This window comes from Anopheles maculipalpis, chromosome 3RL, assembly GCF_943734695.1.
Source record: "Anopheles maculipalpis chromosome 3RL, idAnoMacuDA_375_x, whole genome shotgun sequence".
In the NCBI taxonomy this organism is placed as follows: Eukaryota; Metazoa; Arthropoda; class Insecta; order Diptera; family Culicidae; genus Anopheles; species Anopheles maculipalpis.
In genome coordinates this window covers 1,256,775-1,270,296 of record NC_064872.1, presented here as the reverse complement: position 1 = coordinate 1,270,296, position 13,522 = coordinate 1,256,775, and the positions used below count along the sequence as shown (strand labels likewise).

The 13,522-nt window shown below is 43.7% G+C and overlaps 1 protein-coding gene across 1 annotated transcript in view; it reads right to left on the bottom strand.

The window, feature by feature from the left end:
• LOC126565760 (laminin subunit alpha-1) overlaps positions 1 to 13,522 on the bottom strand; it is a 71,260-nt gene that overhangs the window by 44,947 nt on the left and 12,791 nt on the right. Inside the window, exons 2-3 of the mRNA XM_050222967.1 lie at positions 11,682 to 11,871; positions 11,416 to 11,581 (exon numbers count right to left, since the gene is read on the bottom strand). Coding sequence (XP_050078924.1) covers positions 11,416 to 11,581; positions 11,682 to 11,871 — 356 coding nt within the window. The remainder of the gene's footprint in view (positions 1 to 11,415; positions 11,582 to 11,681; positions 11,872 to 13,522) is intronic.

Here is a 13,522-nt window from a genome sequence, read left to right as displayed (position 1 = left end):
TACGAGCGCACGATGCAATTCGATCGCATCTTGAGCATATTGCAACATTGGAAAAGTATTTTGATTTGGTATGAAAGGGCTTGCTCATGGTTTACCCGTACAAACTGTTTGAGGAATTTTCATTCACACTAAAAAAATGTAACATGAATATCAAATATTTCTGTGCCTTTTTCTTGAAGACCTTGTAGACAAAAACCGAAATAGTTAACAACACTAGCTCCATTCCATTTTGGAACATCATCCTTAGGCTGTCACAAATGCATGATTTGTAAGTACGGTTCAATGTTTCATTGAGTTCCCAATCATATTTGCAACGAATGCTTCCAGCAACCAGCTATGGTAATCTCACTCTACCAAACCTACCCGTATGGTGACCGATCAAACAGACTTAATTGGCTCACAAATAACACCCACAACACTTTTCCAACTTCGGCTACGCTTCGTACGATCGAGGTGGTCCACTGATCGATCCGAGTGCGCGGGTAGGACCTGCAAATTTACCCACTCTCGCATGTGCAGGAAATTCGTTTCGGGACATTTGTTGTGCAGAAGCGGTACCATTTTTGGTGCACAGGCTCCACGGCATCATGCACATGATCATTATTGTAAAACAAAATCAGGCTGACCTGTTTGGATACGATCGTCGCGATTGTTGGAATAGGGCTCGGATCTGGAGCAGTGCAGAAAGCATGGGGACTATTCCACCTAGAGCTGTAGCAGGACTTGTGGCAATGGTGGACTTGGTTTGTCTAGTAAAGGAACTTCGTACAGTCTCTCCTACTTTGAGGACCATTCGCTTGATTAGAGCTGGCTTGTATTAAGAAAATAATTAGCTCAATCATAATGCTAAGAAAGCGCCTCGTGATCCATCGCTCATTGGACGAAGTGAGTCAAAGTTTCTCATCATACCTAGATTCCTTTTTGCTCGCTCGTAGAGTGCTCTGGATTGAAATCTGTAGCACACTCAGCACACCGAACCGACTCAATGCTGATGTACAAAAGTCGTGACATTCTCGCAGGCAAACAATTATTTTCTAGCCCTTTTATGGTCACAATTTAAAGGAGAAAAGTTCACGTACGAATAATGTGCCGCTGGGAAACGTCAACACAGTCCTCCTGGACGCGCATACTGCAGAAGCAGTACGTACCCGGAGTGCAGTTAAGCTGAGCAAATCGGGCAACGATAGCTGGACGTCCCATCCCAGACATGCCCATTTATGTTATGAGTTTGTGCGACGAATCAATGTCCAGGACAGAGCGAAGGGCGAGCTGCTCTTGGTTCCGAATAAACCACCCTAGTCCAGATCACATTCTCTGTGCTTTGTGGGTGTGTGTGTGTGTTGAAGCGCTGTTGTCAAGAATTATGTGTAAATCAAGTGAGTTGAGCGGTACGAGACAAACACGTGCCTATTGGGAAGGGACTTGGTAAGCTTCAGAGCATTCCAGCCACATTACTCAGCAAAGTGATGTGACGAACAGCATGTCTCGGACCGATGTACACCCATCGAGGGCGGAGGGCGAGGCAGTAACTGTCAGCGCGAAAAAGGATGTTCAATGCCAGTGAGATATGTTCGTATTGACGTTTTATGGCATTCCGATCGGGAACGTGCAAACATGCTGCAAACGTAAACAGGATGACAAAAATCGAAAATTGAAAATCTCTCAGCGCTGGGCCGAGATCGTGAAGCAAAGATCAGATTCTGATGCGCTTCCAATTATACCACTGATATATGACGAAAAATTGCACTCAACGTAGCTAAATTAATGACCACTGCAGCGTCATCCCATCAATCTTACACACCGTCGATGCTCGATCAACGAACCAATCAATCTGAAGTTAAATCGAGCATCAGATCGGAACACAAGTTTCCAAGAAACCACCGATCCTATCTTATATCCCTCCGATCAAAGTAGCGCAAAGATGTGCCCAATCCAAAGTGTTTACCCGTGCGGCACGGTGCAATCAACGCCATGTCCGGTACGTTTGGCACCGCAGCTATCAAAAGACTTCAACCGGAGGGGCGGTGACGAACCTCGATAATCTTAACGAGTTCCTACCGTGTGTTGGGAGTCAACCTTTATGAAGACGTTTTCTTCATTTGTTTCGCGTCTGAGTCTGAGAGAGAGAGATAGAAAAGAGAGAGAGAGAGAGAGAGAGAGAGAGAGAGAGAGAGAGAGAGAGCTCCGAGAAAGATTCCTTACGGAAGGAGAATCGTTGAAGCAATCTGCCTCAAAAAAGTGGGTCATAATGTGACACAATTGAACAGTAACGACAGAAGCTTAGTCGAGACCCCGAACAATGATTTTCAAACCAAACCATAAGGGGCAAAGTGTAAATGGTCCTGATTGATACTCAAAATGGGCATCTCCCTTGCCGTAAACACACATAAACGATTTAAAGCTGTTGGGTTGTTTTTCTCCACCCATTCAATGGGTAGGCTTGCTGGACTGCCATTCATCAAATGTTAATCTTTTAACAAACGAGACTTTAAACACCCGTTAAAATGGATGGAATTCTGAAGTGAACAAAGCGTAACACAATTTCCAGTTTGCGGATGCTGCGTTTGAACAGCTTTCAAAGTTTGAAGAGCTTTTTTCTCTTCCCTTTCTTGGTAGAGTTTCAAAGCTTTACTGACCATTGTGTCGCTGTTTGAACAAATTTTACGAAACAATAAGCGCATCAGCAAACGATTCTGTGTCCAAAAATTGCCGCCATTTGGGGATGCATTTTTGAAGATGATAAGTACAAACAGTAAAGTTTTTCAAAACGACGAACAGTTAAATAACCAAACTGATCTGGTCTTTCCCTTGTCTAGGGTATCGTTTCGCCCAACCAGATCATCACGCTGGAGTGCAATAGAATATGAAGATGACTCACATTAGAGATCTTCTCTCCTCGAATGACTTGTTTGAACGGAGTCGAGGTCTGGTAACTGTACTAACCGTTAAAGTCAACAAAACATTACGATCCCACCAAAAAGTGTGTAGAGCAGTGGTTCTGCATACCAGCGGGTAGCGGGCAGCAGCTACAGCAAGACATTCCACCAGTAAGATCAACCAAGCGCCACCAGCAACCAGAAAGTATGTGTTTATGGGTATAGTTTTCAAACATTCAAATATTGACCAAAATGCACCGAAGAATGCAATGGACGAGCTTTCAAACAAATATTTTAAAGTTTTTCCCTCTTCGTTTCTTGATTCTAGGTCATGGAGAACTTAAAGTGGGTATTGATGAGGTTCGGTCTTGAATATCCCGATAGAGACTATAAGACTACTCCATTTTTTACAAGACGTCTTCCACGCGCGGCCAAGGCTCAACAAAGAAAAATCATCGACCAATACATGGGGCGTAATCTACCAAAACATCAACCTTGATTTACACAGAAACCTCGTGTTTGAACTCTTCCTCGGAGGGACTTTTAGGCCCGTAGAATTTTTTTTACCAAAATACCTTAATCCTCCGCAGAAAAATCGTATTTTCCAAAAGAATTTGTTGTGCAAAAATTACAACAGCTTCCTCTCATTGCCTTTAGCCACAACTGATGAAACTGATTTGCAATCTTCTGAAAAAGATTGTTCGTTTATTCTTTAATTTCTAGGACGTTGAGTACACTGTTAACAAGAGCTTCAATATGCACCACAACTTCCATCTGTCAACTGCAGAAGCTTCCACAGCAGACCACTCACTAGTGAACAAGTTGGTTGGATAATTGTGGCCATTATTATTCAAATCGATAGCCAGCAGAGGTTCATTCATTTAAACCTCATCCTCACAGAAGAAAAGAAGCATCTTGGAATGAGTTTCCACATACGCACCAGGAGACTATGCAACAGAGTTGTATTTTTCACCTCGCAAAGTGTGACCAAAGCTGCCACTATTCCAAACCACCGTCTAAACTCTTCGTCGTTTGTACCAACCACCACCACACACAGACAAAGAGCTGAGCAGGAATACAAATATCATCTCTCCAAACATTTCATCTCGACTCGGAAAATATTAATAACCACAATCATAATGCAGTATTGGGGCATTCGAGGAAGGAAGGCTGCAAGATGCTCCGAACACAGATCGAACGAAACGGCACCAATGCATACCAGATCCGCTCTGAATGCACCTGAAGCGTCCCGATGATAGAAGAATCTCTTTTTCCATTTCTACCTTCCCTGGAGGTCCCGTATCAATGGCGCTGCTGATCGACTATGTAAATAAATATGCCCGACAGCGAGAAAATGAACTTCACATCACCATCATCCTTCTGCCCAGCGCTGTTCAGCAAGTGTTCAGGAAAGGGAATGTTTTTTGCTTCTTTCGTTCCTTTCATGCTACTTTGTGTGCACAGAGCACTCCCACCCAAGCGAGCATTTGTATAAAAATCACAAAAATACAGCTCAACACTTAGGGCCGACTTTTGATTTAATTCAATTGCCACTCGTTTGCTGCTCTGCTCCCGGGTGCGTATGATCGTGACCGTTGAGAGTTGCTTTTTGTGCTTCGCTTAGCTGAAGCTGGACGTCCAGTGGCGTACACTAATGAGCCGGTTTATATGTGCCCGCCAGCCGAACCAGCTAGCGACCCATGATTAGCGATGCAGTTGCGAATTATTTCAACACGTTTTATCGCACTAAACCTCCGATGCAACGATTATCGTTATTCCAGCGCCTGAAGATCTTGTGAGTATGGTATGGGGTGGTGGTGTATTGAAATGGATATTGAGATGTTGTTGGACCCGTTGAAAGCGATGTAAATTGATTATTTACGTCGATTGAAGTAAGTTTTATGAATGGTTTTAAAGGCAAGCTTTAGTATTATGCAATTTAGCCTGCTTTTATTGCGTTTCTTTACAAACAGTTACAAGCTTACGGTGAAGATAGGCTCATAAATATGAACGACTAATGTACCCTGATACAGGCCATTAAACATGTATTGATCTCTAATCGAAATAAATCAGTAAGCTCTGCCTAAATCCTACAACCTACCACACAGAAGTTTTTCCCCCTTTGTGCTTTTCCATCGTAAAATATCGCTTTCTTCGGTCGACTAAATCGTGCCATCCGATACGATCCGAAGATGTGTACGTGCGATAAGATGAAAAATGTTTTACACGGTGCCACCATCCCTCCTACATCACCCCGTTGGTTGATACGATACAAATCTTTCCGGACTCGACCCGACCGAATCGAGCTAAAAATTAATGACAAAAAGGACGTTGAAAAAAAAAACACCGAAAAGTGATGACAATCGACGAACGGGCAAGAAGAACACGGACGTGAGGAAATGTGCTGAAGGGCAAAAACACAAGCAAAACAAATATGTGATGAAGGATAGCAGTAGCGGACCAGCTGTTCAATGGACATCGATTATTTACCGGGACACCGAGGCTACCACCTCCCAGAAACGGAACAGTGATTAATGCTGACTGGCAGTTAGGTTCGGTTTCACGTTGCAGAGACATCACTTCTTCTAGAGGACACAACACATATGCTATTATAGAGCCCAAACTGAGCATACTCTGGCCAATGCTTGTTTGTGAATCGTGATTAATGAAGATCTTCGCTCGCTGCAGTTTTAACAACATTATCGCTTCCGTGCAATCTTCATCGCTGAGCTACCTCGTAGTAGTTTGAGAAAAGATCCCAAAAAGTGATGGAGAGATAATTCAATTAAAGTCTACCTTGGAAGTCGCACTGCCAGAGGTTAAACAGGTTTAATTCGAAGCGCTTCCGATAATTCGTAATTCGAGTCCGTCAATTGCCGTGCAACTTCATCAGCTTTATGGGGCCACCCGTCCAGTGGACCGTGCGACTTCCATAGCGGTAATGTCTTAATTTGGGTGCTGTGTAACCCTCCCCAAAAAAGCAAAACGTCAACCTACAATCAAGGCTCATAAAATACAATTAGTTAAGTGGTATAGCTTCGCCCAGTTTACGGAAGGTACACTCCATCATTGAGCGAAACGAACTGTCGTTCGATCGGACTGTCTCTGCTCAGCGGGTCTTTACTTGGTCGTAATTTAGTCTTAAAAAGCTTGGGACTGATCTGCATGCTGCAGTTTCTCCCACACGACCCCACACCCATGGTTGACCTTTTTCGGTGAATTGTTTCAAGAGGTTCCAATTTGTAGTTCTCGGTAGCATGGTGCGTGCGTGATCGCAATTTGCATTTCTGTCGCAACCTATTATCGTCTACCCATTGTTTTTGGGTTCCGATTTTTATTTAAAAAAAAACGAATGGTTTATTGTTGAATACATCCAATTAGTTGCTTAATGGGTTTGGAAGCGAATTACAAAAAAACTACGTATGAGGACAAAAATGGTTTATGTAAACAAAAAATGACTTCGCTTCTTGCTGGCTTATATACCCATTAAAAACCATTAAAATACAAAATGCAAACAACTCACCTTGAAGCAGCTTGAATCTCACGATGTCTAACCCCATGTTGATTATAGCAAACATTATTCCTTAGAAGAAAATAACAAAAAGCATTAGTGTAGAGATGTACAAACAGCATCCCTAACAAATCCTTGTTATTCTCGGCCTCAAAGTTCTCGAATGCATTGCATCCAATCCAGACGCAGCGATCATATGGTGTAGCAAAGAGCAAAGCAAATTGTTTTCTTGCTCCATCTCTCTCACGCTTTCCATTTATTTATGCTGTTTTTTTCCAGACACAAGAACAAGCTTTACCAGAGATCATATTTCAAGCGCACCGAAAATCGAACCACCACATCGTTCTGTGTCGCTTAGTGTCGGTTTGGATGAACCAGAAGTGTGTTTACAAACCACTACAAGAGGCCACGACAAACAAAACCTCCCGTCGCTACCAAAACATCTTTTCTCGCGGATTTGAAAAAAGCCCTCTCAAAGAGATTTCTCCAAGAAATATGCCAAGAATTAAATTAACGGAATTTTGAGAAGTTTATCTATTTGTTTACCATTTTCCATAACACAAATATTGTTCCGCTCAAAGGAAAAACAGTCACGTCGGGTCCGTCCCTTTGCTGTTGGTGGTCTATCTTACCATGGATAACTGACAAGATATTTCCATTTAATCCGAATGATACCGGTATTTCTCGCTACCCCCTCAGTACTAGGTCGCAGTGATAGTGAAACCGAAGGCGATAGTGATAAGTGGGGATAGTGAAACCACTAATCGCTCTTAATGTTCCTGCGGCTAGAAAAAACCGCTTACTGTGTCAATTTCAAACGAAATGCCATCTGTAATGAACGCATTCTTTCGGTGTGGCAGCCCCTTTGGTCATTGTACAGCGAAACGATGTCCGAAAAAATGCCAAACCTACTTCAGCTGTACAACCCCCTAGAAAAGGGCCAGAGACCTAAATTAGTGCCACCGGAAGCAGACAGCTTCTCACTGCTCAAACATCAATCTGGATTCACGTCTAATCTTCAAGGTAGTGAAGGGCTTGAAGGTAAAGGTCTGCGTGTCTGATGAATTTGACCCCATTTTGGAAGTCACTTTAGAGCCCAGTCGACTTGGTGAGGAACAGCTTGTGCTCTCTAAAAGGAAAGTGTGACGCAATGGTTTGGGTGATGATTTTTATAGTGTTATTTGATAGTTTTCTTGGTAGCTTGGTACCTTCGATAAGATTATCTGATCGATTAGGGCGATTTATCGACTACCTTTAAGCGATGAAAGTGTGATGTTAAACGTCTCCGATGTTGAATATTAATTTTTACACTTCGTTTACAGGTAAAAGCTACTTCAAAGCTGGCCATTCGTTCACCGTTTGTCCGATAAAAGAAATTATGACTGATTCAGATGTTTATGAATTTATGTCACACAATCTTCGTTCAATTAGCCCCAACAAACGTACTTTCCAAATTCCAGTTACCGTCCGTTGCAGGTGTCCTTCGTGTGTAACCATTCCCAGCCCAGAACGACAACTGCTCGTTTAGATTTCAACAAGCAATTCCTTCGAGCCCTTTCACAACATCAAACAGGGCAAACGCACAATCAAATTGGATCGCTTTTTTGTGATCCTCACACACGCGCACCGAAAAAAAAACGTATTTTCTGCAACTGGATAACTTCTCAACCAGGTTCAACCGGTGCCCGTTTTGGATGATGTGCATGAGCTCTCTAACCAGAAGGAAACACCAGAAGGACAAGCGCTGGCAAGACAAAAAAACATACACACACACAACACGAGAAAGGAGGTTTACTGTTTTTTCTTCCCCTCTCCCTTACTCCCTTTTTTCCATCCAGCCACCCACAGGAACGACAAGTCGGCCGGGAATCGGACACTCATTAAAACATTCTTTTTCCCTTTCCCGGACCTACGGCAAGCTAAATATGGCAAGCGTGCCATATAAAAAGGGCTGAACTGATTGGGATTGGGCACCGGGGACGGAACAACACGAGGAAAAACTGATCACCGATCCAGCAAGCAGGGTGGTTTTCCAGAGCGTTCGGTCGTTTCGGGGGTCGGCGAGAGTCCCCGGGAGTTCCAGACTCAACGTGCGCACCAGCAGCCTCATGCCCATATGCTAGCGCACCGAAAACAGGTTGATAGCATTGTCCACTCCCAATTACTGCGCCTTTTGCAGTTATTCTTCGGTTGGCGTTGATGGTGCGTTGCAGCGAGGTGTCTCGATTCGATCTACATTGCCATCGGCGGGTGGTTGGTTTTGCCGAAAACGGAATGCATGCCCGCTTCAGTAGGGGTTCCTGGTTCGGCGGGAGCGCATCTTAGAACCTGGCGGTGTGCTATGATCGGATCAGTCCGTCAATGTGATAACCAGACGGCCGGACAATGAATATTGTACGTGCCTGTCTTGTGTATTCTTGTTGGGATCGTTTCATGCCGAGCGGCCAACCTTAAATGGATCGTCAATAGAACAAGACGTTCAAGAACCGATAGCCAAGAGCCAGAAAGCTAACTGTTCAGCAATTCTCTATGTAAGTCGCGTTTCGATGTTATCATCAAACCTTCATAGTTTGCTGATTATGTGATCCGAACCAGTTCTAACTGACGTCTCACCAAAGTTCTTGATGTATTTTCCCTCATTAATTACGACGTAAATACGGTTTTTCTTTTTTTGAAAAAGGTTTTATTGTACTCCATTCTCACGTCGTTAAATCGTCCCTCATTCGATTCCTTTTCCGACTAACGAAATAACACCACCAGTTCCAAATGGATTGCATTTCATAAAATAAAACATCCACTTCGCACAATATATCCGGCCAACGATCGCATTTCAAATCAAATTGTTCCCTTTATCGGAGGTAATGCAACACAAGTTTGGATGTATCGTACCTTTCGGAACGAGTCGCATTTTCAGAACCACACTGCTTTCGAGATGCCCGATCAGAAGGTTCCGATCGATAAGCACCGGGTAGAGCTCTGCGGGATGCGTTCCTGGGAGGATCGCGGAGGAAGGAAGCAGCAAGACGAGTAAATTTAAAAGCACTTTACACAACCAAACACAATCCTCGAACGTGGCTCTTCTTTTTTGCCGGGAGATTAATTGCATACCCATTTTTCAGCTGCCTAACAACTTCCCTAAAGTGCTCTGGGAAGAAAAATTGCATTGCCGAGCCTTTTTCTACCTTTTTTTACCTTTCTTTTAGGGATAATACTTGCGCAAATGTGACCTGGACATTCTTGGAGTATTCGTGGTACGAATATGGAGTGCTCCGCTCATAAATAAGTGCAGCATCGATAATGAGAGTGAAGGGCTTTTGATACCTTTTCGGTGGAATAATGTTTGTGCCATCAAACGTGAAGAGGGAATTAATTTAATTAACAACAGTGCGAAAGGTCCTTTCAAGGAGGCATTTTGCTTTGGTTAATGCATCCTATAAGATTTTGCTTTCGCATACGTGTGCAAAATGGGTGTTAAAACACTGAACGGGAAATTGTATTTTTAGAAGTTCAAGAATCAGTTTTGGCAGTCATTTATTTCTCACCAAGAATTTAGGTTCAATAGCCTTATCTCCTATATCTTCATATTGTTATAATCCTATGGTAAAATGAATAAAGCCTTTACCACCCCCAAAAAGATGCTTCTACCTACAAAAATCAAATTAAAATTCTTTCTCCAACGGATAACACGAGAAAATAAATTCCTCCCATCTGATCCGACGAACAATGTCCATTATTCTATCGCATGACACACTGTCACGTACGGATGACTTGACGAGCTGCGTTGACAGAAGTCCCGCGTAAGCTGTGTCATGGCTTCACAGTAACACGAAAGTAATTCCGGCCCGATAAAACCCAAATTAAACACACCAGAAAATCTTCGACACTAATTTGACGATGACGGTTTGATGGTGCGCCTGTGGAAGCGGATAAACCCTAGGGTGCGTTCGCTACCCCAAAAACCCCACCGTTAAGCCCTGAGACTACTGAGGAGTCATAATTTGTATTCAAATCAAATCGACACCCTTCTTTGGGGAGATTTGTTACACTGGAGAAACGACCCATCACACCCAGAGAGACTCGTGCCGTAGTGTGTGCGATCAGAAGATGCTTGTCTGGTAATGAACGGGGCCGGCGAAATACTGGAGAAAGAGGCATGCGTGTGTGTGATTTCAAAACATGTAGACCAGATCCCACTACGGCGCAACTTGGGGATGGAAAGATAGGGAAGGAAGCTTGCTTGGTGGCAGGCGGTAGCATAAACAGATCGATCTGTGAGCCGCAGTGCCGAGGTGTTGGGAGAGATTAGAAACAGATGCACCAACCAGACGGTGGAGCCATCTGAAAATGCATCCATGGTTCGTTCTGAGGATTCTGTACACGGCAGACACGGTTTCGTCTCGGTCGTTCATTCTGCGACAAGTTCTTGGAAGGTGATGCTTTGGCTCAGCATCGTCATCAGTAGTATGGAGAGCTAACACGGTGCGCTTGCTGATCACTGATGCTAAGAGATACAAGTATCCGAAGTAGATAAACAAACGCTCGCGTGCAGTTTGGGTGTTACAAAATGTGTCGATGGGAATGTCCTCCAAGACAGATTCTATACTACACCTTTTTCGTTCTTCGTCTCAAGTCTTTCTCGTTCGTGTCGCAAGTTGTGTTAGTTTCTGTTAACTTCAAACTTGTTTGCCTATCAAATAGGTTCGAAATATTATCTAAAAAATGGTTTGAAAATAGGTTTTAATCTTCCAACATTCTTTCCACTACGAGCTGTCATACTAATACAGACCGATTTGACACTTTCCATCAGGTAAACAACCATGCTCAGATGCGAGAGGTTAAACAACACCACCAAATCATACCTCTCTACGTAAAAGAAATATCTTCTCATCCTCTTGGACCTTTATCCTTACGCACATCAAAGAGCAAAACCGAACCGATCGTGATCGTTTCGAGGGAATGTCTGTGCGCATCTTCCGCTGGCTGGGAAGCAGCTAGCCAAAACGATCAAAATCAGCAACTCGTACTTACCTGTCCGAGATCGAGATTGATCGTCACGCGATCATTTTTAGCGCCCTTCTGCAACGTCGGACTCTGCCACCAGCTGTTCGTCCCGTCGACAATATTGGTGATCGGATGCCGCTTCTCCGGGTCAGGATTGTTCGCGTCGCAAATACCGCACTGGGAACCGCGCGAGCTGTGCGTTCGTATGAGAGCGGAACAAGATAAAAAGCATGCAGAAACATACCGAAAAGTTACACACTTTAAAGCGCGAAACAGCCGAACCACATTCTTACCGTCCGGTACCGTCCGCCGTCAGCCGGCAATACTCCTCCCGGCCCGTCTGGCCACAGGTCGCATTCACGGAGATTGTCGCCCGGAGGGCTACATTAAAAAATGATGGCCACAAACCGGACGCCTTCGGAAGCTGCTGCTCGTAGTCCGCGGTCGCCGTGGACACCGTCAGACCCGAAAGTAATTTTAATTCTGCAAAAATAAAGCGGGAGAAAAAATAGAAGTTGAACATCTCGTTGGTGAACAAACGGAAGGCACAGGTTCTTTTGGAGGCGAGCAAAGAATATAATTAAAACGATACGGTCAAACGCGGTGTGGGTTAATCACAAACAAACATGTGTTGGTTGGTGTGTTGTGGAGAGATGAAAGAGCGCACGCCATACCATCACTCAAGGGTAATAATTTCCCCATATCCCTCCCCACCCCATGCTTGTGTAATATCTCCACCTAATATGACCACCCCACGCTTTGGTGATGGAGACGCAATAATCGTTCCAAAAATACATCCTGCGTGTTTCAAACGCGCGCACACACACACACATATAAGATGCCATTACATTTGTCAGCTAAGAAAGGTCGTAAAGATCGGGCCCCAGAAATCCAGAACAATCCTCACTTATAGCCTACAATTCCCTTTAGTCCTTACCCTACCCCGCACATCTTTAACCAAGCAACAAATAAACAAGATCTTCAGCAGCAAACGACCCGAAAAAAAGCAGTATGAACCGTGTGGCCTTGTTTTAACGATGTCGTGTCACCCATTTAGTGCTGGAATTTCTCACGGTACATGCAGTTCCTCGAAGCGTTTGAGTGATGCGGTGAGGTGACATCTTCAACACTCAACCGCCGCCTGCGACAATGCATCGTTCATCTTCATCTCCACTCGGGAGAGTGCTCCGGAGTAGGTCGGGCCCACGTTGCAAGTTTACGACTTGTAGTAATGCATGCAGTACCGGAGGACTTATTCATGTGTTTGGTGTGCCGAAAATTATGAGCACTCATTCGGCAGTTTAACGAAATCGATACATTTATCACTTCCCTCTTGCCAGTCGGTCTGTTTGCCGGCTAGAAGATTGATGCAATTGCACGCCCCTGATGGTTATTGTATGTCAGATTTATACGATACAAATCCTTTAGTCTGAATTCCATAGCCTCGAAAGAGAGAGTTTCTTTCGGAAAGTTTTATCACCAAGAAAGAGAAAGAGAGAGAGAGAGAGAGAGAGAGAGAGAGAGAGAGAGAGTTTAAAATAAACAGCTATCGTAATGGTAACAGGGCCCAGGCTGACTGACTGAATTGATGGTCTTGTGAGTTGGATGTACAAAAAACTAACTAATGACCCGAAACGAGGAACGACCACCCTGTCCAACTAACGGTATGGCGCGTGTTCAAGGGCCATAGACATATTAAGACATTAATCCTTTGACAATTCTTTTGAACAGGAAGGTGGGCAGAGAAGAATCTTTTTATTAGTGTTTAGATGCAAACTCTTGGAGGAAGAAGCAGGGTCATGTTGAGATACAAATAACTGCTCTTATTAGGAATTTTTGAACGATGAAAAATCGATTTTGTTACTAAATCTATTCTAAAGACTTTAATTTGTGTCAAGGATACCAATCGATGAAATCAATTTTTTTTAAACATTTTATACATATTTTCAAACACAGTTAGCATATTCGATCCTCCATCCTCTGATAGGATTCTTTCAACAGCTCTTTCAGTTTTAACCTGAAACCTCCAGAGTTACTTTATGCGCTTACATTCTAAATACTTTTGATCAGCGCTTAACGATCGCCACCGTTTGCTGAACAGACCAAACATGGATAAAAACAAATCTGCACCATT